Below are 24,528 nucleotides of genomic sequence, written 5' to 3' on the forward strand. Positions count from 1 at the left end.
TTTAGTATTAAGTATAAGCTTAAATAATATTTAAATAAATTTGATTTCTAACACTATGCTGGATACTACAAGACAAAATAGAAACTCCTGCTGTAAAGTTTGTTTAAAAATTACTTCTAACTATTACAAAGGCTTGAGAGCAAAACACGAGCAGCATGCACTAGGAAATAGCATTTCAGTTTTAGTCAAAAGCAAGTAAATATAGCAACCTTGTCCTGGAACATATAGCTCAGTAGCTCTCTTTCCTTCCCTCCATAATTTATCTAAGGGGGGAAAAAATATGCTGAATGGTGCCAAACATAAGTCTAGAAAGCAGTGTAAAGCTACTTTTGAGTAGGTTCTACTCCTTTCCACCTAATCTAGTAGTACAAATATTAAAAGGGAAAGCATATGCAAAACCATTCTGGTGGAAGTGGATTCCTGTGTAAAGTGAAATTAAAAAAAAAAAAAAAAAAGCAAATACAAACCAACAAAATAAAACAAAGCATTTGGTGCAGTGAAAGGCCTCACAGGTTAAGTTTTAGAAAAAGTCACAAGCTTATAAACATCTTTTGGTTTTCCCTTATTAGTATACAGCAATTTGTTTAGTTTTGTTACTGGAAAACTGAATATGGTATTCCTACACATTTCCTTCAGTTTTTATTTTCCAGTTATATGGTGTTAATACTTCATATAGGCAAACATTAGCCCAAGCTCCAATTATCTCTGGAGATGAAGCAAGCTAACTTCCATTACCTTGTCTAAAACAAATTTGGTGTTTCCCATCGAAGCCAGTGAAAGCTTGAGAGATCCAGCAAGGACAAAGTTACTTGTGCGTACAGCATGGGGTCCACCACATGGACTAGCCATGGCTGCAATGGAAAGAGAGAAAAGTCTTAACCCAATACACACACAAGCACAACACTACAATATGAAGCATAAGATACACAACATAAAAAGCAATGGTTGTTTTTCTTTTAGTATCTTCTCCTTTTAGTATCTTCTCCTTTGACTCTGAAAGAGCCGTGCCACTTTTCTATGAGCTGTAAGGTATATCTACACTGCAGCATGGTTTAGGGTAGTGACTCTCAACCAGGATGCCATGAGATCCTTTGAAGAGTGCCATGAGCTGCCACATAAATGTTAGCACTATTAAATGTGCAAACATGATTCACAAAATGAACCCAGAGATTTCAAAGAGGAATCCATAGCGTTAAAAACATATTCTGACCTGTTGGGGACTAAGTTCTTTGCAACAGAAATTCTTTGTTTTTCTGTGGTCTAAAAATGAATCAAATCAAAAAACAAACAAACAAACAAACAAACCAACCTAAAGAGCTGCCATTTTCAGAGGCATCCCTTGGATCTAAAAAGGTTATGCTGGTATAGAGATATCTGAGCTAGGTTTAAATAAAATTGGCTTGGGTCAAGAATGAATGCAGAGTTTCCTTCTGAGAAAGTAAAATGTAGCTCGCTTGGAACTCTGCTCTTCCAGCTGTGCAATTTCTGAGTAAACCCATTTCAATACTACTTTGGGCAACTCTACTCTTCAGTGGAGCCTAAAGAACAAAAGCACAGCTCATTTATAATTCAAGCCACCTTTCTCTCAAAAAGTAAAAAATATAAATTGAGAGTGTGCCAACAACACATACACTGAAAAAAAAAAAAAATTCACGTAAGAGATACCAAGAGCCTCAATAAGTTAAAATTTTTACTCACTGAAGACTGTTACAAAATGAGTGATTGCATTTGAGATCTAGGTAGACAGTTACCATTCTGCTTTAACCTAAGATACCTTGAACTCGTTTCCCCAAGAAAGACATGAGTGCTACAAATATCTAACAACAGGTCAGGAACGAACAAGTATGATCAGCTACGTAAAATGGTAAACATGAACCCAAACTATTAAGTTGGCATTGCTCCATAAATCACATCAAAGAAAGATCTAGCCTGTGATCAAGCACAAGACAATCCTACCTAGAGATTTTAATTGCTTTTGCCACTGAGATTTGAATACTCCCCCAAATAGTTTAGGTTTTGCTTACCTGGGGTAAGAAGTGTGCTTTTCTTGGAAAAAAAAAAAGAAGAGACAGCATTTAGGGAAAATACATAAAAGAAAACCCCTAATAAAACTAAGAATGTATATTAATTTATCCATTCTAGCATCAGGGATGTATTTAGATTGCTTAGGTAGCTATTAAACTTATAATGAAAATGCTTGGTTGTAAAGAGAATAATTTAGACTTTTAAAGGAGACACGCAAGATGTCTGATGTGAACACAGCCTTACTTAGCAGGTACAACATAGCTTGTTGAAGCAATTTAAAGTAGTCAGTAGGGTATTACATTCATACTTACAGAGGTAATAGATGTCAATAATCTCTTTGGAGTAATAACCTATGAAAAACAAGATGACAGCATGACAACCAAGTACATTTCATTTATATTTACATGAAATGTATCCATGACCAAAATGCCATTCAAATTTTCTTGTATAAAGCAAATCTGAGTGGTGGATAATTCTTGTTATAAATCAACTAGATTTGTTTTCCTGAACTAAGTTATAAACTGAATAATTCCACTAAAGTATTTTATGAACTATAAAAGCTCAAGAAACACCTATTCAGAGTACAACAAACATACATTTGCACCATTAGCAACACAAAACTAACCATTAACTGGGTACAAACTACAGGTGGTTCAAAAGCAATATTCAACCTCTATTTACATGTAAAATTGTGCAAGAAATATTTCCATTGTTTCTACAGTATGTTCAGCACTTAAATGAACAAGGCACTCTTCTCTGTTCTGGCAATTTGGGTTGTGTCAACACCCACAAATCTTTTCATCGTGTCAAGTTACAAATATAACTCTTTGTGTTCAAAGTCAGCAGTTTATACTGCATTTATAATTTACCTTCAACAAGTGATTACTTCCAGAAAAGGAATAAAAGCAAAAACTTGGTTTTATGATGCCTATTCATTTTTTCACCATCACCAGGTTCATCAGCAGAAAGTAAAACTAAGGAGCTGCAGAACCAGGTAGGTATCCATTTTCAAGAGGGAACTTCATGTTCTACGTAAGCAGTCTCAAAGTTCATCTTTATCTGAGAGAAAAGTGGATGTTTAAAGCAGGGGGGCGAGGAGGAGCTATTGGATTTCTTTGTATATGACAGCCAATAATTGCATTAAGAATTGAGCTCAAGCGAACCTTTCAGAAGCCTAATTTACTACTTAAAGTCAGACAAAGACAAGAAGGTAATGTTTTATGAAGGCTTAGATATTTATTTACGTACTCTAAAATGTTCCAGTTGTGCATATCTGGCCACTTTTTCTATATACTTCTCTCTACTTGGTTTGTAAACCTGTTGGATCAGGCCTTATGTCGCACTTGCATTGCCTAGTGCTCTCACCCATGGAGGCCTGTAGGCCTAATTCTAGCATACATTAACAGATCACAGTTTGAAAGATTATTTTGTCCAGCTTCAAGATATTGACTTTTCGCTAAGAGAACCAAGATACCCCTTCCCACACACACGTGAAAGTCTTGCCAACCCAAGAAACAAAAAAATTGCACAGAATATACCACCACACTGTGTACTGGAAGAGCAAGCCCAGTTTACCAAGCTCTAGAAGAAAATAAACCAAGGAGGCCCCAAAAAGTTAACAGAGCAGGTGACAATGTTTTACAAAAGTGGATATGCCTGTAATCTGTACTAGAAGCACTCTATAAACAGCTGCAATATTTGCTACAAAAGTTATAGCAGTAAAAATCCTACTGTATTGACTTGAATACAAGATGAGCTCCCTGCTCCCCCCATTCCCAGATTATCATGGGGAAAAGGACCCCCTGTCTTCTATTTTCATATCAGCAAACCTCCCCCATTAAAGTACACTCATTATCATTAAACCACTGTGAGAAGCAACATGTGCTCAGTCAAGGAAACCGAGATAAGGGAAAATGTTGGGGTGGGGCGATGGAATCAGATGGCTGGGAGGATTAGGCAACTACTGCTGCGGTCAGGCAACTGCTAGAATCAGACCCAGAGCAGTCTCCTGCCCTCCTCCACTTGTCCTCTGCAGCTCCTGCCCTTCCCTCTGACCTTACTGTCACAAGCAGCTCACTTTCACATCGTGCATGGAGAAGGAACAGAGTACTGTCAGCCCCTGCTCAGGAAAGTGGGGTGGGGGAAGAGGGCTGCAGAGAGACTGGGAGGGGAGGGGGGTGACACAGAGCAAGGGGCCATCTGAACCCCCAGCCACTATTTTCCCTGCTGTAGCAGTAGAAACAGTGGACAAATTCAAGACAACCCTCTGATAATTTTTCAGGTGTAATTATAACAAATGTGTCTTATTTTTTCCACACATGGAATCTAATTATCAGGTTGGTCACCTTATAGTCAAGTAACTACAGCAACTGTCTTCTCTGTATTTAGAGGCAACATTCTCTTTCTACTATTACATGGTTAATGGAAACTTTTCAATTTGGCCACTGTATAGGGTACGAGCATACAATTTCTATTTTGAGAATGAAAATCAAATAGCAAAGGGAATGAGTACACCAAGAATCATTACCAAGGAGGCATAAATATCTTGTGCTAGATGAAAGTTTGGAATGCATGGCACTTTGCAGAATTGCTAGAAGAGAAAAGCAACATTTGAAAATTTCAGTAGCCAGGGCAATACCACATAACTTGTAAATTGCATCTGATCTCTCCATTTTCAGAATTAGAAACGCTGCATGCTCCATTTTCCCTTTGTTTTGGATCTAATTCTAGCTTCTGTTGAACTCAAGTATAGCAATTCTCATTTTCATTTACCTTAGATTTATTTGTCTTCTTTCTCTTCTCAATTCCTGTGCTTTCTTTCCTCTGAACCTGTAAAACCAAGAAATATTTGAGAATTAAGGAGTACATAAATTCAAGTGCCCTCTTAATAAAAGGACATGTACATACCAAACTGTAAACTTCTATGTTTATTTCAAAGTCACTGGATACATCTTGCCTATAACAAAAAAGGGGACACGGGTTAGATATGGAATGATGCCTTAATACCAGAGATATTATTTTAAAATTAGTTTAAAAGAGAGGAAGAGTAGTTAGCAGTAGCTTTTTACTCAGCTGAGTTTTATATCCTACCCCGTGCATGTAAATCTACAATAGATTTACCAAAACTTATAAAGATCGTGTGTGTGTGTGTGCGTGTGTGTGTGCGTGCGCGCGCCAGCCATAGCCTATCTTTTCAGGCAAGTGTCACTTCTTACATAATATTTTTACCTATACTGAGTCTGTTTCAAGAAGTGTGACCCCCTCTGGCCAAGTATAAGCAACATTAGTGTATTCTGAGATATTAGTATATTGCTACCTCAAACTAGATTCCAGAACTCGCAATCAAGGAGAAAAACGAAACAAATAATAATACAGTAATAAAAAATCCTGAACACACCCAGTTACCTATAAACAGGATAAATGCAGATCCTCATCCCATCAGCCAAAATTTATGTCAACTGACAACAGTTTTTATTATCTGATAACACAGCATTAGTGCCACGCACAACTCCCCAAACACATTTAGGACTTGAGATTTTATTCATTTTCAAAATGGTCTATACCCCATCCCAAGGAGACCACTAAACTCATAAGTCTTCAGGTTAGGCATTCCTAACAATCTGAAGATACTTTAATATCTTTTTAGTTCAGAACAACATGATCTTTCAAGACACCTGCAATAAAAGGCTACACAGAATTCCAACATCAGAGGACACCTTGGGGAGAATAACCTGTCTGCCATTGCAGGTGTTCCAAGAGAGAATGAATGCAGAAGGTGAGAGTAGCTGATGGATTGTAGAATAAATCTAAATTGCATTTCTGAGAAGAAATGGTTACTAAGGATATTATTAGAAGCAGAAAACACTTACCCCACAAAACCCAACAGCCGTTTGCAGAATGTGATATTTTTAGAAAAAAGGTTAAGATTGTAAGCTAGGTCAAAATACTTATCAGTAGAGTTCTGAAATGGTTTCTTCATACTTACAAAGTAAAAGTTGTAGTAAAAATAAGAGCATCTCCATTTAGGGAATTTGCAGTACTTGCTAAGGGAGTTGCTACCATATTTTCAGCTCCAGATCTCAATAATATTACGTAGTAGTAATTTGCTGCATCTGTAAACAAATTTGAGACCATTTTCAGTAGAACCCTATGAACCGCTAGATTTCTGAAGCACTGAAATGCTCCTTCCCCATCCCTCTCACACATTTGGAGTATGGCTCAGTTAAAAAATCTTGAATTCATTATTTTCAACAGTAACTTTTCGGTTCGTTTTGTTCCAGTATGTTCAGTGCTCACCTCTACAGGCTTCATCAGTTACAACAGTATTTGAGCAGCTCAGCTGAGTTTTATATCCTACCCCGTGCATGTATGTAGTCCAGGGGTCAGCAACCCCTTGCACGCATGCCAAGCATGGCACACAATGCCATTTTGCCCAGAACATCATGGCCAACCCCAGCTCTGGGTAGCTGCTGACAGCCACGGAGCACGGGCTGGGGGGCAGGGGGCACAAGCAAGGCATCCTGCCATGTACCCCCTGCCCTCATTTTGTTTTTCTGGCATGCCAGCACTCTGGCACCTTCCAAGGTAGGTATTGTGGGGGTTTTTGGCACTCCAGCCAAAAAACGTTGCCTACCCCGATGTAGTCAGATTCATCAATAAACATTAGCCCTCCAGGTCTCTGGTTCTAGTCTATTTTTTAGGGAGCCTGGCTACTTATGCTGCAACCTGGCTTCCTCCTTTCCTGTGCTGCATTCTTCTTACTTATTTCTACAGAAATAAGTAAGGGAGCCTGTACAGTCATCCAACAATCTACCTGTAAAGGGGAAGGTAGGAAACAAGAGGCACCCAACCACAACATGCCTACAAGACAAGAACCCTGTGCCTGGCTGCAGGAAAGAAAAACAGACAGACATGTTGCAGCAAGTGGCAATTTCCATGGTATCAAGAAAAACAAAGTTTCATAGCTGCAAAGTCCATGGCACCCAGAATAATTCACTCTTCTCAGAGCCAAAGTACCAGGCAGGCTCCTTGTAGATTCACACAGGTATTTGAAGTTCTCTGCTGTGATGTAGTTAGGAAACTTTTTAAAAATGTTTAGAATTTGGAGCATAATCTGGTGGCCGATCCTATGGTTTGTAGAGTGAACAATTCCCTTATTACCACTAGAAGTGAGCAGTGTGTTTAATCAATGCCTGTGTTATAGCTGGCAGAATCAGTGAAAAAGGAAGCTTGTTTAAATACATGTAGTTAAATCATTTTCCTATGATGAATTGTATAAATGAGTTACATAACTACTGTGACATGTTATGAGGTTAATCATAGCTATCTGTTCTTCTTACCCACCATGATTTAATTTTATATTCAGTAAAATGAAAGTACAGTTAACATATCAGCAGTCTTAAGAACTTAAAAACAGGATGTTTATAAACATAATTTCTCATACCACACATGACCAATAAACAAGAGCCACTGGACCTGATATTATCTTTAAGCACTAGTGTTGCCTAAAATAAGAACAGATTAAATAGTCAAAGCAAGCTTTTAAATTCTCAACTCTAGCCACTTCTTGGAAGAACTATTCCTGTCTCCCAGAAAGTCCAAAGAATTACATTCAATGAACAAATGTTTAAAACAAACAAACAAAAAACCCCTCAAATAGGTTATTGGTTCAAGTACGGGGCTAGAAATTCAGAAAAACAAATTGAAACAGTACATTTCAATACCCAAAATCCAAGATTATGACATCTTTCATGAAAAAAACTGGGCAGACCAGAGATGAGACCGTTAGAGGAAAAAAGCAAACCCCAAAGAAACTCAAAAGCAATATTCCATGTTTTGATAAGAACAACTTGAAGTTCAGAGCATGTTCGTGTTACTAGTTCTAATGACATCCATCTCATCTCAGTTTAAGATTAGGGTCCTTAAGTGTTCGTAAATTACACAAGGGCAAAACAAATAAACAAAGAAAATCATATGAAGTAACTTGCAGACTCAGAATTCAGTAAGTTCAACATCTGCCTCCCACTTTTCTAGGAAGAACAGTTTCAGCTAGCAAAACATTTGCTGAAATTTAAAAATTTGATACAATTTTTGTAAGTGTTTTTGGAATATTTTGACTACCTCTGCTACCTGTTTATCTGAATCTGCAATTTCTGCCTTAAAAAGTCCCTCGTTTGGTAGTAGGAAATGAACAGTAATTGAAGTGTCATACATATAGAAATTTGCCCCACAAAAGTGAAGAAAAATGGATAATTATTGTAAGACTCTGCCTCACCAGGACTGTTACAGCACGTGAGCTGTGGTCACAAGATGCTCAGACGCATGAGGCTTTAGATTTAAGGTATTATTCTAGCTTTTAAAAAGTTATAGCAAAAAGTGATAGAATTAAAACAATGATCAACCAAAACAGGCAAGAGAACTCATTTTTCCTCCTCTGCTTAAGATATGGAGGACTGTATTGCAACGGAAGGTAATTAGGAGGAGGTTAAAAAGGAGGTTTGGGGTTGAGTTTTTTTTAGTTTTTTTTTTTTTTTTAAAGATGGAATCCTATTCACAAAAATTTCCTTTTAAGACCCTGTGAGTTCAGGTAACCCCAGCATCCAAGACAGTTAAAAAATGTCATTCCCTGCCCCCCCCATATACGAAGGCAGCCTACCTGGTTTCTGCATGGTGCTACAAACAAAGTCTGCTTTTAGAGGTAGACGCATTTCTGAAATGGTGACAGTTCCTTTGGATGAAGCAAATACCAGGGATGCAGAGGCAGCTTTATTTTTTTTGCTTTGAGGTCCCTCGGTCTTCAGTTTGCTTAGCTCTTCAAGCAAAGAAGTTCTCTTTTCAGCTGCAAGGAGAAATTAGGAAGTGGTATAGAATCAGTCTCCTTTACTTGCAACTGTTTTGTGATTAAGGGACTAAAAGTCCAGCCTAGAAGCGTTTTGCCATTTTCCGGTGAGTGCCTTGTTATGAAGAATTTGCTGAGAATGCCAAAATGCAAGAAATGAGGCAAGAGACTATAGAGGGAATAAAGGGTGCCCCTTATTCAACTCAACTCTGTTCTCTCACAGGTTATAACTAAAAGCCAGAGAATAACAAAGTGGTCTTTCACTCTCTTTCTCAAAGTTTCTTGAGGGGACAAGCTAACATTACAAACATTTTTGTAAATCAAGCAATCAGCCTTGATTATTCACAATCCTTTAAAAAACTTACTCGCAAGCAGAAGTAGTCTTTCTGCTTCAGCTTCTTCTTGTGACCCTTTTCCATGTTCCTCATCAAAACAGCAGTTCAGAGCCTGGCTGGCCTGATAAATCACAGTCTGTTGCAAGTTGATCTCATTATTTAACTCCTAGTATAATCCAACAGTGAAAATAATTAGTGAAGCCACAAGATAATTTTGTTACTTGATCCAGCATATGCAAGAAGGGCCTTTGGAACAGCACTTTAACTATGCTCCCATACACTGGAACAAATGCTTAAACAGATACTGAACTACATGTGTTGCAGGACACTTTTCACTTTTACACCTCAACAATATCATTCCTCTTTCCCTACTGTGATAAAAGACCAGTCCATAAAAAGGTTAATTGTCAACATCCAACATTTAAGCCAGAACTGAAAGAGTAGTACTCTTCAGTAAGGCTTATGAAAAATGTTAGATTACACAGGATGGAAGGAGACCTAAATACTTACAGCAAAAAGAAGAAAAATCATAACAGAACTTACTCAAAAGCTGTAAGCACGAAATGGCAGCACAAACCAGAGCTTTTAAAAGAGCTGTGCATTTTATGGACAGCAAAACAAAGAGTGACTCAGGCATTAATTGACCTACCAAGTTGCACACTGTGTTATGCTAGATTCTGCTGACCGAGTCCCAAATATAAGCAAAATTAGCAGGCCTTGTCTATTTAGGTAACACTTATAAACCACTGAACACTTAAAAAAAAAAAATTACAGGGAAAGCAGCAAGACTTAAAAACAAAACAAAACAGATACCTGCATTTTCTGTTTAATATTATTAACTTGATCAGAAGTTCCATTCTTTTTCTCCAATTTAGAAGTAACATCTTCTTTGCGAACAATCACTTGCTTTATTGAAGGACGATCTGTTTCTTTAAATCTTTGAGATCTATATGCATCAATGCTTAAGAAGAGAACTCACTGTTAAATGCACTTAATGTTTACGGGACCGGACTAGCATAGCATTCTTTAATGATGCAGTAAGGTATTTGTCCTAGGGCCTTTATCCATACAAGGCAGGATGGGTTCTAATGTGTGAGCCACACAGTCATGCCTCCTGCCATGACACAGGTGCATGGCAGGAGGTGTGACAAAGGGGTCACACATTGGATCTCATCACACCTTATTGCCAGTGCAGGGAGAGTCCAATCCCAGGCTCCCTCTGCACCAGCAAGAAGCTCCTGTGGCTGGAAGCTTCCTCAGCTGAAGGTCTTGCAGCTGCAGTGATGCTCAGTGCACCCCTAGGACTGGGAGATTAAGGCTGGGAGTTTGCAACCCCCAGGGCTGGGATAATGTAGCAGCCATGATCACCCAGGGCTCCATACACCCCCAAGACTGGGAGATCGCAGCTGTGCCCCATAGCTGCCAGCATCCAACTGGGTCTCCAGAAGGCATGCTACAGGGACCCAGCATCCACAACTGTGGGATGCTTCTGGGACCCAGTAAGCAACTGCTGGGGCTGCGAGTCCCCTCAGCTGTAGGACTCTCAGCCTTGGCTGAGCATGGTGTTCCCCTGCTGCTGGAAGCCCTGTCAGCTGATGGGGCTCCCAGCAGTAGGTGACAACCTACTACATGTGCAAATTAAAGCTTGATAGCAACCAGCTATGAAGTTAATACACATTTTTCAAGGTCTAACTTTATAGCTGGTTACAGCTTAGTGGTATGAAGGGTACTTCACACATGTAGCTGGACTCCAGGTAACTCCTCAAATAACCAGTTAAATACACACTACTTGTAAAATGTAGAGGGAGCCATAGACCTAGGCAATTTTAAAAAAGAAGGTTGGTATCAACTTATTTAAAAAAAAAGGAGAAAAAAAATTATTGCAATATTTTGTTCCAGGCAAAGCTGTGGCAATCAAAGGTGGCTTCGTCAATGAGAGAGGCTTTTATTAAGGCTAAACTCTGGAAGAAAGCCCTCCTTGTCAGTTTTGAGAATGACAATTCCATCACTGCAAAACTCCTTAGCCCATTTAGTTACATGCCAGGGAAAATACAAAACTTTATCAAGCTTCCTTATCTCCACTTCAGAAGAAACACTTTAAAACAACGACAATAGCTATTTTAACAACAGTAAAACACTTTCCACATATATAGCTCAAGCAAAGTATTCATAAAGGAGTTACCTGTATAGAAGGTGGCGATCTTCCGATACTGATCCAATGCTGTCCCCTGATTCTGCTCTAGGAACTTGTGTTCTTTGGTACTTGCCAGACTTTGGGCTTCCATTGCTTGTGCTGCTCCCCTCACCAGCTGACCGACTAGGAGAGGCAAAACCCTGGGGGGGGTAGGAGGGAGGGAAAAAGGAAGAATTGTGTCTCATAAATAACTTGTTTCATATAAATTTATTCTGTTCCTTCCTACCCTTGCTTACTCTCCTCCATATTCTCTTGGAGGTAGGCAACCTCTCATTTATCATAGTCTAGAAGGGCTGCAAGGGACCTTGTCTAGTTCAGCTCCCTGCTAAAGGCAGGATCCTCCCCAACTAAACCATCTTAGCCATGTGTCTGTATAATACGCTCTTGAAAATTTCCAGGTATGGAGATTTCACAATTTATCCATGTAGTCTGTTCCAATGCCTGACCACACTCGGTCAGAAAGTTCTTCCTAATCTCTAATCTAAATTTCCTCTCCTGCCATGTGAGGCCACTGTTCCTAGTTCTGCTTCCTACAGACATAAGTAGATACATGGGCTTTATCCCTACACCCCTACAACAAATCTTAACTGCAAAGATTTCCAATTTCCTTTTCATCTTTATCCTGCTATGTTCCTACAAAGCTGATGTTAAGAAATGGGGTGAATACTTCCAACTCTCCCTTGTCAAGAAAGCTTTTAAAGCTAAAATGTAGCCAGCCTGACTTGAGTAAGTCTACGGTAGCATATAAATACCCGAGCTAGCCTTAAACAAACTAGCTCAAGTATCACAGAAGCAATCTAGCCATGATGGCATGGCTGTAGTCTGCAGCATAACCATGCTTTTGGTGCTCCGCCATCGCACTGACTGAAGACAGGCCAAGTACCAGAAGACAAGTAGCTATTTCTAATCAGTGGCTGCAGGAAAGAACTGACACTGTGACTTCTTTCAATATACAGCACAAATTTCAGTACCAATGAAATATGAAAAATAAAAGGGAAAAAGACTTGAATGACCAGTATTTTCCCTGCTTTTGCAGGCTCTGCACTGAAGGATAGTAAATTAAGCAGAAACCTCTCTTTCCTTCAGGACAGTCACCCCGAGTTGCTTTTAGTGTTAAATTATAGAGAAAAATTCAGTTATCCTGGAGAAAAACACCAAATAGAGGAGATTGCCATAGGAACAAATACTATTCTCACACTAGAGAAGTGACCCAGAAACAAGCTTTCAGAGAAGCACTACGGAGGATGTACTAGAGAAGAAGAAAGATAAGGATAAAACGAGGAAGAGAAGCCAAGAGAAAAGGCAGATCATTAAATAAACATGTATGAGGGAGAATTGAAAGAAAGGAAATAGTCTTGAGCAAAGAATGCAAGCAGGAAAGAACAGAAGGAAGGCTGGGAAAGCATGCGCTTCCTTGTACTGAATAAGGTACACACTATTGCTCATGAACATGACTGTTGATCTTGATTTCAAGCTGTTTTATTAAGTGTTTAGATTAGCAGCTTAAAATTGAAGACATTTTCATACCAATGTAAAGAACTCCATTGCTTCTTCACTTAATTATGCTAAGTTTCATTATAAGAAATCTATAAGCAGCTTTCATTCATATTTGTTCAGAGATTCTCATGTAAAAAACACCTAACGCATCATGACTGACAGTGCTGCAAATCCCTGTATTTGAACATCTGCTCTTACCTCTGGACTCACAACACCAACAGATTCTGCTAAGGGAGTTAGAAGAGACATAGACGAAATATTCAGAGACTCTTCCTGTTCCTCATCACTCTCAGCTTCCAGGTTCATACTCATTTCTTTTTTTAATTTTTCTATGTCTGGACCATCCTCTTGAAGAATTTCATCAAAGATTTCATTTATTACCTTTGAGCTATTCATCACATCATCACCATCTACACTCATTTCAATTTCACGTACTTTGTCTGAAAAGCAAAAAGATCCCGAAAGAATGTGTTAGTTCAGTACTGAAGGCAAACAAGAGTCTTCAGTCACATTTAAGTAAGACTTTGATATGCTGGATCATCTACCACATTTATTCAAATACAAGACAGCCCCACCACCCAATAGCATGGTGGAGGGAAGCAGGCTCCAACACTCTTCCCTTGTACCCAAAATGCTGATGAGAACTTTGTTTTTAAAGGACCAGAAAAAACAAAAAGAAAAAGCAAACCAACAAAAACAAAACAAGCAGGTGTTCCCTCCACAGGAAACCACCACTGGGCCTGGAGATAGTACAATGCCAGGCTGGCACTGGGAGGGCGAGAGCCAGCCCCAAGATGCTAATGGGAAGCCCTACTAAAAAAGACACATAGTAGTGCCCATTGAAACAGTCCCCCCACTGCCAACTCTTTTTCCAGTCATAGTGAGTCACTACATTGCACATATTTTGACTTCCTCTTCATTCCAACAGCTGAGCTGTGCCTTTCTTTCTCATTTTTAATGATTCCTATTTCTTCACCAGCCTTAAACATGTGGCAAACATTGACAACTGGGCCCCCACACAGTTCACCCAGAACTTTGTCACCCCCTCTCTCAGCCCGACTCAGCTCCCCTCTTAGCTTTGTACTAATATCTTGTATAGTTTATACTTCAAGATGGGTGGCACTAACCTATCTTTGTGGTATGCGAGGATCTCAGCTACACAGTTTACGGTGATAGGGGATTGTTCTTGGGCTTTCCCTCTGGCTTGCTCCCTGGGCCTTTTGGTGAGAGGCAAGTGAAATTAGGGAGCATCTCAACTCCAAGGCCTCTGGATTTGCAGCTTGCATGTAGGAGGCCTGGCATGCATTTGGGAGCATCAGAAGCCCCAAGCTGAAGAGTCTCAGAGGTAGGATACTTGCACCAGTGCTAGCACCATGCAAACTTGAACAGTTGAGCTCTGCTCAGTCAATAGAATTCAGAACCAATTTGGCCCGTGACACAACATTTCAAAAGAGTAAAGCTTATACTACATATATGTAGGTGCTAAAGTGCTGCTCAAAAGTGTATTTATGGACCTGTGCTAAACTTTGCAGTAGTTTCAAAAAGGTAGCACGCATCAATTCTGGATGAATTAAGTGTTTGGTACTATTTGCAAGTTGTTACAGCCATATGTGACAGGTGGGAACTCCCTGACCAGCCACAGTGCTACAGGTCTCCCACCCATCTCTAGGCATGCTGCCCACCTACCTTTCCTGCCACTCCTTGCTGGTACATCATGTTGTTACGTAGGCAGGCAGCTGCTCTCCGAGGGCCCTGATGTCTGAGGGTCAAAATACATGCTCCGACCACCCCCCTACAGGTGTCCCATACCTTGCAGATGTCGCTAACAGCTGTGCTAAGCTCCAACTTAAGGTGCTCTGCCACCTACCTTCCCCCTTACAATGTTTAGCAGGGAAGGCTTTTCCCTGCTGCTCCCAAAAACAGGCTCCCCTAGAGCCTGTGATAGCCCTAGAGTAGTGAGCACCCCACTGGTGCTCCACACACACCTCCCCCCACTAAAAAATTGACTCCTCTGGGTGTCTCTAGGCTGCCTTCCATACAGGCACTCCTCCAGCCTGTTGCAGCCTACATTCAGTGGTGAGCACCCCACTGGTGCTCCACCACACCATGTTTAAAATGTCAGGGTTATTTTCAAATTTGCTTTTTGCTTCCTATGCTCAGGAAGAGCAGTGTCTGATGGTAAGGCAAGGGAGAAGGGACTGCCTGGGGGAAAATGTTGGAGGGAAACAGAGCAAAGGGGCTACCTGACCCTCCAGATTCATTTTCCCCGCTAAAGCAGTGGGAAGAGGACAAATTCAAGGCAAACCTCCAATTATTAGATTCTATACCTGGAAAGTTATATCAATTTGTTATATATATTTCCATATATAGAACCTAATTATTGGTGGGGAGGGGGTTGTCTTATAAATCACCATCATCTATTCAAGTAAATATGGTTCTTGCTCTCTCAGTCCTAGTAAAAATCCTGATTTTGGTTTGGTGGGATAGAAGTATATGGAATCCTGTACAATCTTTGATTTCCCCTCAGCCTGAAGGGCGTGTGCCTGAAAGTTTCCAAAGAAAAGGTGGGGGGGGTTTCTATTTTCTAGTTGGTCTAATAAAAGGTATCACCTCTGAACCAAGTTTTACAGTTTTGTATTCTTCTTTGTCTCAGACCAACACAGCTTCAAAACAGATCCTAAGAATCCTGTAGTAAGTTTAAGGCATTGACCCTTAGAAAACAGTAATTTTCCTCACTTCACTCTAAACTGGCTTACATATTTTGCATACCCATTATCAAGAAGCATACTGAGTACTAACATACAATACCAACAAAAGCAAGTAATTGAACTCATCTCTTAAAATGAATGAAAGTAAATCAAAGGAACTCATTTTTCCTCTGAATACGGGTCACAATAATCTTCCTAACACACTTTGGAAACATGAATTATCACTGAAAATACACAACTTCATTATAAAAGGAAAGTGAGTTTCAGTAATATTTACTAGACTTTGACTTTAAAGAACATACACTTCATTGGTTTAGAACTGTAGGACTGAGCTACTTAATGCATACATGCTTACGTGCAAGGAATTTGTTCTTTTCTACACAATCAGTCAAGTTGACTTGGGACTGGCCAACTATAGTTACAAGATACAAAAGACCAGTACAAACCTTTCTCTTTCTCCACAACCTTTAAGGGACTCTCTGGCAAAACTGTCTTCAAATGACTGGTTTTATCAGTCTCTTCACATTTAGAAGGGCCTAAGATACAAAGAGAAGTAAGTTACTGTAGGTACATGACTACATTTTTCATTCTTAAGTTTCCCCATAGTTCAGAAAGAATCTAAATCTAGGCAAAAAAATAGAATTTATAGCAGTAATACTAGTCTAAACTTTAATTTTATAGTCAGGTATTGTATACCTTATGTTACACTAAGCCTAGACTCCTTCCACTTGAACAGAGAGCAACCTGGATCAGCAACAATGCTCAGACTCCTGTTCTGCTCTCAAGACTGAGAAAACACCCATTACAGATGAGAAAGCTGAGGCAGCAGATCAATTTGATGACCGTGTTAGGGAGCAAATACCTCAGCATCTCCACAAATGAGAGTGGAAAGGTGGTCTTGGCTAGATGAAGTCTGGGGCCATATGTAAACATTCAGTTTCTCCTAGGAGAGTTGCTGCTTTCTCAGTAGGAACCATGTGTACAGATGCTTAAGTTTCTCCCAGAAGAAAAACTAAGTCTTATCTGGGAGAAAAATAGCTCAGGAATAATTCTCCAAGAGTTAAATCTCTCCCAGTAATGTCTGTATATACCCACTTCTGGAAAAAGCCACAACACAGGTCATCATCTTAGGGCAGCTTCTTATCACTCCAGGGACAGTGTGCCAACTCAGGCTGGATTCTACTGCTGCAGCTGATCAGGGAGAACACCCCATTTGAGTGCTTTGGGGCTGGAGAAAAGCGGAGACCCTTCACAAATGCCCACATTGTGCTCCAAGAAAATCACTGCCTGCCAAAGCACTGTGTTGCTTATATAAATCCTGAACAGTTTGGATCAGCAAGTCAGGGTTCCTCCGTACACTTCTGTGCTCTGCAGTCTGCCTGATGCCATCAAGTGCTTAAAGGAGCCCCCTTACTGCACAGCATCAGCACTGCAAGATGTCACTCCTTAAAGGCTAAGCTTCTGAACATTTGTTCAGGGTTCACCATGTAAGTTTTTGTTTGTGTTTTTTTTACCAGGAAAACAAAACTAGGAGAATTCTCCCAGATCATCTGAACGTGTATACACAGCTAGATTCTATTTTTCACTATTCTGTAATGGCAGAATATCTGATAGGCTTCCTAGCGCCTGGCAGACTTGGAAAACCCTGTCATGGCTCTTCTTTCCCAACAGCAGCAGACAACCACAACCACATCATGAAGCTCTGCAAAAAAGTTAGGGCAGAGGATTTATTTGCAACAGATTCTCTTGAAGAACTTGACACAAGTTGTATTAAGATTATTCCAGGTTGGACAGTAATAACCTTCACCTTACTTGCTCTACCTTTCAGACAAGTCTATGGAAACATTCTATGAACATCAGCCAGAAACAACTAACTTGTCTAAGTAGTCTAACTTAACTAACTAACTAACTAGTCTAACTTAAGCTTGCTGGATTGGCAGTCTGTTCACTTAGTTTAGATCTAGCTAAGTTATGATTAGGCTTACCTAATTGATAAATATCAATTTTGCCTGATACTCACAGTAGCCATCACAATTTATAGAAAAAGGACACTTTTTAAAAAAATCTGGGCTAGGTGTAGGGAAATCCAAGGTGGGGGAGCTGTGTGCATGCACATAGCATAGACACATGGCAGTTGCTGTGGGTGGGGTAGGAAGAGCCCCACCTGTGCTGCTCATGCACTGCTCCTCTGGCAGTACCTTGGGCAGTGCCACTGTAGAAGCCAAGCGCCATGCTGGTAGAGCTGTTGGCAGCCAGGAGCCCAGGGCTGCCAGCCACTCACGCTGCACAGGTCCCAGCCAGGAATTGGGGCAGGGGTCAAACTCGTAGTGAGCTCAGCCCCTACATGATCAGGTATGCTTTATCAATTTATGGATATTTACTTTTTATATTTTACCACATGATTTTATAAAGCTTTTAAGCACCCCTAATTCTGCACAATCCTGAAAATTTTGAAATTGATAAAAATTTTAATAAATTCTTGAAAATTAACATCAAATTTTAGCCCTTGAAATAATTAAACAATAAGAACTGAATTCTGCCAAACCTAGTTTTGCTGCTACCTATCAATATGAAGACACATTGGCAGCCACATGGGGATGTGGTATACTTGTACCTACAATGGACTGTTCTAACCACCAAAGAGTCACACTGTTGTAAATAGGAAGGCTAACCTTTACATCAGTATAAGTCACAGTAATTCTAGGAAGACTGTTCTCACCTGAAGATTCCAAAGTGGAAGGCTTTGGCAACCTTTCAGATGCTGGACTCTTTTCTGCAGCTATAATGGAAGTTGCATCAGAACGAGGAGGATGCTTTCCTTGGTTTTCCTGAGCATGAAAAATAAGTTACATCCAGATAAGTTCCATTACAGGAAACTAGAAAAACTAAGCGAAATCATTGTGCTCAAATGTCAGTAGCAACCAAACGCATTTTTAAAGGATTTAAGAAATGAGAGCAGGAGACAGTTACAGTGTATATAACAAAGGGACACTTCAGTGACCCAGCAGGTTGGATTCTACAGAACACTGAAAGACCTGGTCTACTGTGGATCAGAGGGAAGAGATTTTTTAAGTTATAACTGAAAAGCTATGTTACATAGCCAAATAGCATCTTAATAGTAAATCGACTTGTGCTTTAGTATTTTGAAGCTTAAGTGAAGGAAATTAATATCTTCTTTTAAAATATTGACAGGTACAAGAGACATCTCTTTCAGGCACATGAATGTTTTGCATAAGCATTCTTCCTAAAGGTGGTCTGAAGAGAAAAAAAAAAAGCCAGTTTCTGTCAAAAAAGGGAGCTAAGATTTTATAGCTTGGGGGGGAAAAATTTACTCATAGCAAATCAGAGCCACTTCACAAGCAATTTTTTGCTTGGGAAAAGCACGTGAATCAATAATTATTTGTATCTCTCCTCCCCTCCTTATGCTCTATACAATATTGACAACATCTGTGAATTTGCACATTAAAAAAATCTTAATATTTTAAGAGCCTTACTCTGTCTGTCCATAACACTTTATTCACGCTCTGATTGGCTGACAAACAGCCAATCAAAGTACAAAGAAGCATTTGGACAGGTGGCAAAGTGCTGCCATGATGGTGGGGACACAGGGGATTGAGCAGGGGAACGAGGCCAGCACTGCAGGCCTTGACCCCCCTGCCCTGCTCCCTGCAGGTGGTGACGATGGAGTGGAGGGGTGAGGCCACCAGAGTTGGCTACACCTTGGAGATGATGGCAGCAGCGCAGGGGGGAGTGTAATCAGGACGCCAATGGAAGGTGAGGCCACCAGCACTGGCCTCGGCCCGTTCCCCTCCCCCCCCCCGGCTTCTGTTGCCACCACTTGCTGGGCTGACCTGGCAGCAGTGTGGGGGGAGGAACAGGCCCAGGTTTGACATGGGGGGAAGAGCAGGTCCACTGCAGCGGGGCGGGGCGCGCACAGGGCAGCAAGCCCAGCCTGACATGGCCCAATGCAGCAGTGACTAAGGGAGGGGAGAAGTGGGCCTCCCCCACCCACATAAACCTGTGCCTGCTGCTCCCCCGACCCCTGCCACAGCAGCCTGGCTTTTCCCCACCCTCAGGCCCGGTCCTCCCCTGTATTGGCCCAGGCCCACTTCTCCCCTCCCCTCCCCCCACTGCTATGGGGTGGGGGAGGAACAGGCCCAGGCTCAGGCCCCAAGCAGCAGGAAGGAAGTGGGGAGCAGGCCCAAACACAGGGGCAGTGGCGCATGTGGCACAGGGCTCCATTCCCACCCATTCTTCCCCCCACCACCCCAGTCATTCTCGACAGGCAGTTGGCTAGTACCCACTACATTACCGTTTTGGTATCTGGAAATTTGCTTTTTGAATGTTCACCTCTCTCAGCACTCCACAAATTTCCCTTGTCAAACCGGCCACGAATACAAGCAAGTTCTCTTTCACGCTCCTAAGCAAAGGAGAGTTATACATTAGCCTAAAATATTTTCTTGTCAAAACTGACATAATATATAGCTCTACATTGGAATTCCTCAGCAGAGGTGAAGCATTAAAAACAATTCCTGAAATGTATAGACAAGCTGTTGAAATCTAGCAAACCATACCTGTTTGAGTTGCTGTGCTAAACTGGCAGTGGAGGAGTTCTCATTTTGTTTGAAAAGTCTATCTTGGATTGTCTTTGTATTTGGTGTAATAATGGGTGTTCTGTATCCAGTAGATGTAACAGGACTTTGTGCACTATGTTCTTGACAGCGCTCTCCAAAACGTTCCAGGAAGGGCTTAATTCCTGATCCCCCTACAAGAACAACAGTTTGGGCACTACAAAACTACCATGTATCCTTACAATTTAGAACATTAAAAAAATGCAGCTGTTATACTATAAAACCTTCTGTTTTGTTCACTTTAGTCCATTATACTTTTTAACATTCTGGGGATTTAACTTTTGCTCTCATCTTAAAGGATATCAAAGCAGCATAAGTCCAAATAGACAGGCATCTTATGCTCACTAAAATGTCACAATCTATCAACTGATAGATATTAAAGCTGACCTGCTTCCTTCTGTGCTCTTTTCAGAATCAGAGTTTACATACGCTAGCAAAAAGTATTCCTGAACTGAAGTTAGAAATGCTGTTTGGTATTTATTTAAGAAACTACTTGGGACCATTAGCATCTATTTTATTTGGGCGTCTGGAAAACAGACTTAGTTCTGCAATTTACTTTGCTATTCCTCCCAAGAGTTCAGGTGACCAGTCTCAAGTCTGAAGAACACCACAAAGAAAAAGCCTTAAACAAAAACAATCTTTTAGTATCACGCAGGTACAAGGGAACATGAAGATTGTCTGTTTTTTTATGACCATAGTGACTCAGTAATGAATGAGTGTCTGATGTACTGATAACTGTGTAGATTCTAAATTCAACAGTTCTTTCCCCATACATATATAAAAAACATAAGATTTAGTAATGTGCAAGTCAATTAGATTTCATTTTAGGAGGGACTAAAATATACTTGTGAGCATCTATGGACAAATTACCTCAGAGTTTAAAAAGTGGTTCTGGGGAACACTAGTCAAACCATGTCCAAAAAATCAGATTTTGGAAGCGCCACTATAAACGAAGACTATCATTTGGATACTTAAAAAAAAATTATTAATAGATAGAAGCTAGAAATCCCACATTCACAACAGCTAGCCATTACCCGGTACAGATTAATATCAATTAGTAGGTAACTGACTCTGGAAAGGAAGAATTAGTGCAACTGAAAGATGTGTTTACAATAAATTGTTGTTTGGGGATGGGGTTTAAACCATAAGAATACCTTATCACTCCCAGTCACTTACCTGGTGTGGCTGGCTTATCCTTATGTTCACGTTGCACATGTGTTCCTTTGATTGGCTTTTCTCTGGAAAGAATTGGCTGAGATAAGGCTGGTCCTACTGTTGGTTTAAGTCCCTCTGTTTTCTGGGGGCTGCAGGGATTCTCCTTTAACACTTTCGATATCTCGGTTTCCTTCAGATTGGGAGCAGCGACTCTGGAGGATTTTACTATGCAATTATTTGATCCCTGAAGAGGGAAAGAAAGATCGTTCAACATTTAAACCAACAGAGAAACCACATATTCTTAATTCCACTTGAGAGGTGCTATGAAAGAATGTTGCTATATGCAGAATTTTATCACCAAAGCCAAGAGAGCAATAAGAGGCATAAAAACTATTAAAGGATTTTTTTTTTAGATTTAATATAATTGAGTTTCGATAGACGATCTTGTCTTTTTGCAAATGTTTTTTTCATTTCAAGGACCTTTTGTAATTCACAATAACAAGCTCAATGTAATTTCATACACTGAATGCTGACCATTATAAAATGCAAGTCAGTTGTCTGAAATAAATGTCTATAGAGTTTAATATAATGTCACAATCAACTATATAAATAACTAGCTTCTCAGAGCAAGATTCAGATATGGATTCATGCAAGTCAAACGAAAGTCAAACGTCACTCTTTCAAGTCCCCCACTGCTGACCACACAAAGGAATGGCAGTTGCATAGTCTGAAGCTATGTCTCTTCCACAGTCACCAGCAGTCTTATTTTACAGTTAGAATTATAAAATAGCTTGCGATATCCTTTAAAATATTAGATGATTAAAGTATTAAGCTAGAATAAACAAAACCCTCAATTTTAAAACTAAGTTACTTTATTATTATGTCATGAACCATCATTTCCAACATTCAGATTAGACAGTTAGGAGTTAATATTCATCCAAGAAAAACCCTATCAAGTTAGCTACTACTTAACACCGATCACTCACCAATATCTTAGAGGTTGCTGGTTTATTTATAGATGCCTCAACAGCCCTTTGAGGACAGGATGCAGCTTCCTGCTTTACACTGCTGCTATTGATTCTAGCAGATGCTCCACTTGTAGTGGACAATTTGGATAAACAAGTAGTACCAGGCTGTTCTTGTGTATTGTTTTGCTTTGCAGATGGACGACTTAGATCATTTTCCCAGGAACCAATTGTAGCAGCAAGGTTAGCTAAACGGCCTCTTCTCCCAACTGGAGTATCACTTGCCAGAGCAAGAGATGGTTGTTTGGGTGGAGATGGAGCCGGTTCTTTTGACTGGAGGGGAGACAGGTGAGAACTTTCAGATCCATCTGAAAAAGATTAAACAGAAAGAACACAACTTAAAAAAAAACCCCACACACTAAAAACGGCTAACTGTTTACATCTTATCAGATGTGTTTAACACACGTTAAATAAAATTAGCATGCAATACAATTGTTAATTAAACAGATAATTTTGTAAAGACACTGGCAGGTTATTTAACTAGACTCCAGCTTATCATGGAGCCAATCACTTAAATCTATAATGCCACACACAAGACAAGCATAAGATTAAAAATAAATAAAATGGGGTGGGGGGGTTAGGGGGGCAGTGCTCAACTGCTTTCCATTCTTTTGGGCAGTGGTTTTTTTTTTTTTTCCTTCTCACCACAGCATTAGTGGCATAGTAATGGTTTTATAAAGAAGTCCTATAAACAGTCACAGCAAGAACTTTGTTGTGTTCATTTACACAGGTAAATTCCCTAAGTTTAATTATTTTTAGAGGTGCACCGATACATTGGTCTGAATCAGTACCAATATAAAGAAAATTTGAAATTTCAAATATCAACTGATAAATGCCTGTGCTACACACAGTCGCAACACAACACTCAAGGAGCGAGGAGCAGAGCCAGCAGCGTGGAGAGCTGCCTCTAGCTGGTCAGTCCGTTGTGGTAGAAGGGGACTGGGAAAGGAAGGGGCGTTGGGGGCAGATCAAAACCCCCCAGTGAGGGATGGGGCAGGGGGTAGAGCCATGACTTTTGGGGGTGGATTGGCTCCCACCACTGTTTGTACCCCAGGAGGGCACGGGGGGTGGGGGGGCCATGTGCCCCCCAGATCTGCACAGGAGTACACCCCAAATTCCACTGCAGTACCAGCTGCCCAGTGCAGCCCTGGCTTTTCCCTGCACATGGGTGGAGGCAGGTCATTGAGCCGAGGCAGCACTGGGCAGCTGGTGGTGGTGGTGCTGGGAGCAGGGTGGCAGTGAAATTTGGGGTGAAAGCAGCATCCTCCCAGTGCCATCGGCACCCATTCCAAAACCAGCCCCCGAGAAGAGCCCCACGCAGCCCCAGCTGCAGCTCACCCCGCACAGATCCAGGGGCCACACGCCCCCTCCCCCACCTGTGCCCTTCCGGGGTGCAAGCGGTGGTAGGAGAGCACCACCCCCACCATGAGCCATGGGCAGTACCTGCCCCTACCCCCTCTCTCACCGCAAAGGGCACTAATCTGCCCCCCATACCAGGCCCCTTCCCTCCCCCATCCTCTTCCACCACACCAGACTTATCAGCTGGAGATAGCTGTATCAGAAATCGGATTGCTATCAGCTGATATGCCTCTTTAAATATTGGCTATCGGTATCGGCCCCCAGAATCTCTATCAGTGCACCCCTAATTAATTTCTGCATATGGAATAGAACATACCAGTATCATCCCAGCGACGTCGCTGTTCAGCCAGTTTCTGCATACGTGTTTTAACTGAAGAGGCTGTTGGAGGTTCTGATTTCAAGACAGGCTTTTCTCTCTCATCACACAATGGAACAGGCTGAACTGTTGGAGCCACGTTAGTATCAGTTTTTTGTAGCTGTGTGGTCTTCTCAGGTTGATGGTCTATGGAAGGGGAATTAATCGGCTGTGTATTCTCTGAGCTAGAAACTGGAACCTCCACACTGTTAGAGCAGAGCCTTTTTGATGGGGATGGCTTTGTACTAGGTTTCACTGTTAAAATTAAAAGTTTTAGAACCAATTATTTGTCAGCCTTTATTATCTTAGCTTGTAATTTAAACTGAGTGCCCACCACCCATTTTGGTTTCTCTTTAAAAACTCTCCACTAGGTCTTAAAATTTCCTTTAAAAAATAGTTCCTTTGG

General features: G+C 40.8%; 1 protein-coding gene across 2 annotated transcripts in view; it reads right to left on the reverse strand.

Moving 5' to 3' along the window:
* The window catches only part of ANLN (anillin, actin binding protein), a 42,609-nt gene that overhangs the window by 12,013 nt on the left and 6,068 nt on the right, over positions 1-24,528 (reverse strand). The window contains exons 3-21 of one of the 2 annotated variants that reach the window (XM_090050156.1): positions 24,084-24,377; positions 22,370-22,716; positions 21,405-21,627; positions 20,172-20,362; positions 19,910-20,017; positions 18,317-18,425; positions 16,044-16,133; positions 13,088-13,329; positions 11,381-11,532; positions 10,012-10,159; positions 9,229-9,364; positions 8,681-8,863; positions 6,011-6,137; positions 4,933-4,981; positions 4,798-4,854; positions 2,337-2,375; positions 2,025-2,046; positions 736-851; positions 210-263 (exon numbers count right to left, since the gene is read on the reverse strand). In XM_090050156.1, coding sequence (XP_089906282.1) covers positions 210-263; positions 736-851; positions 2,025-2,046; positions 2,337-2,375; positions 4,798-4,854; positions 4,933-4,981; positions 6,011-6,137; positions 8,681-8,863; positions 9,229-9,364; positions 10,012-10,159; positions 11,381-11,532; positions 13,088-13,329; positions 16,044-16,133; positions 18,317-18,425; positions 19,910-20,017; positions 20,172-20,362; positions 21,405-21,627; positions 22,370-22,716; positions 24,084-24,377 — 2,687 coding nt within the window. The remainder of the gene's footprint in view (positions 1-209; positions 264-735; positions 852-2,024; positions 2,047-2,336; positions 2,376-4,797; positions 4,855-4,932; positions 4,982-6,010; positions 6,138-8,680; positions 8,864-9,228; positions 9,365-10,011; positions 10,160-11,380; positions 11,533-13,087; positions 13,330-16,043; positions 16,134-18,316; positions 18,426-19,909; positions 20,018-20,171; positions 20,363-21,404; positions 21,628-22,369; positions 22,717-24,083; positions 24,378-24,528) is intronic. The other variant, XM_090050157.1, reaches the window with a different exon arrangement.

Source organism: Crocodylus siamensis, chromosome 5 (genome assembly GCF_052110815.1).
Source record: "Crocodylus siamensis isolate JL-2025a chromosome 5, ASM5211081v1, whole genome shotgun sequence".
Taxonomy (NCBI): domain Eukaryota; kingdom Metazoa; phylum Chordata; order Crocodylia; family Crocodylidae; genus Crocodylus; species Crocodylus siamensis.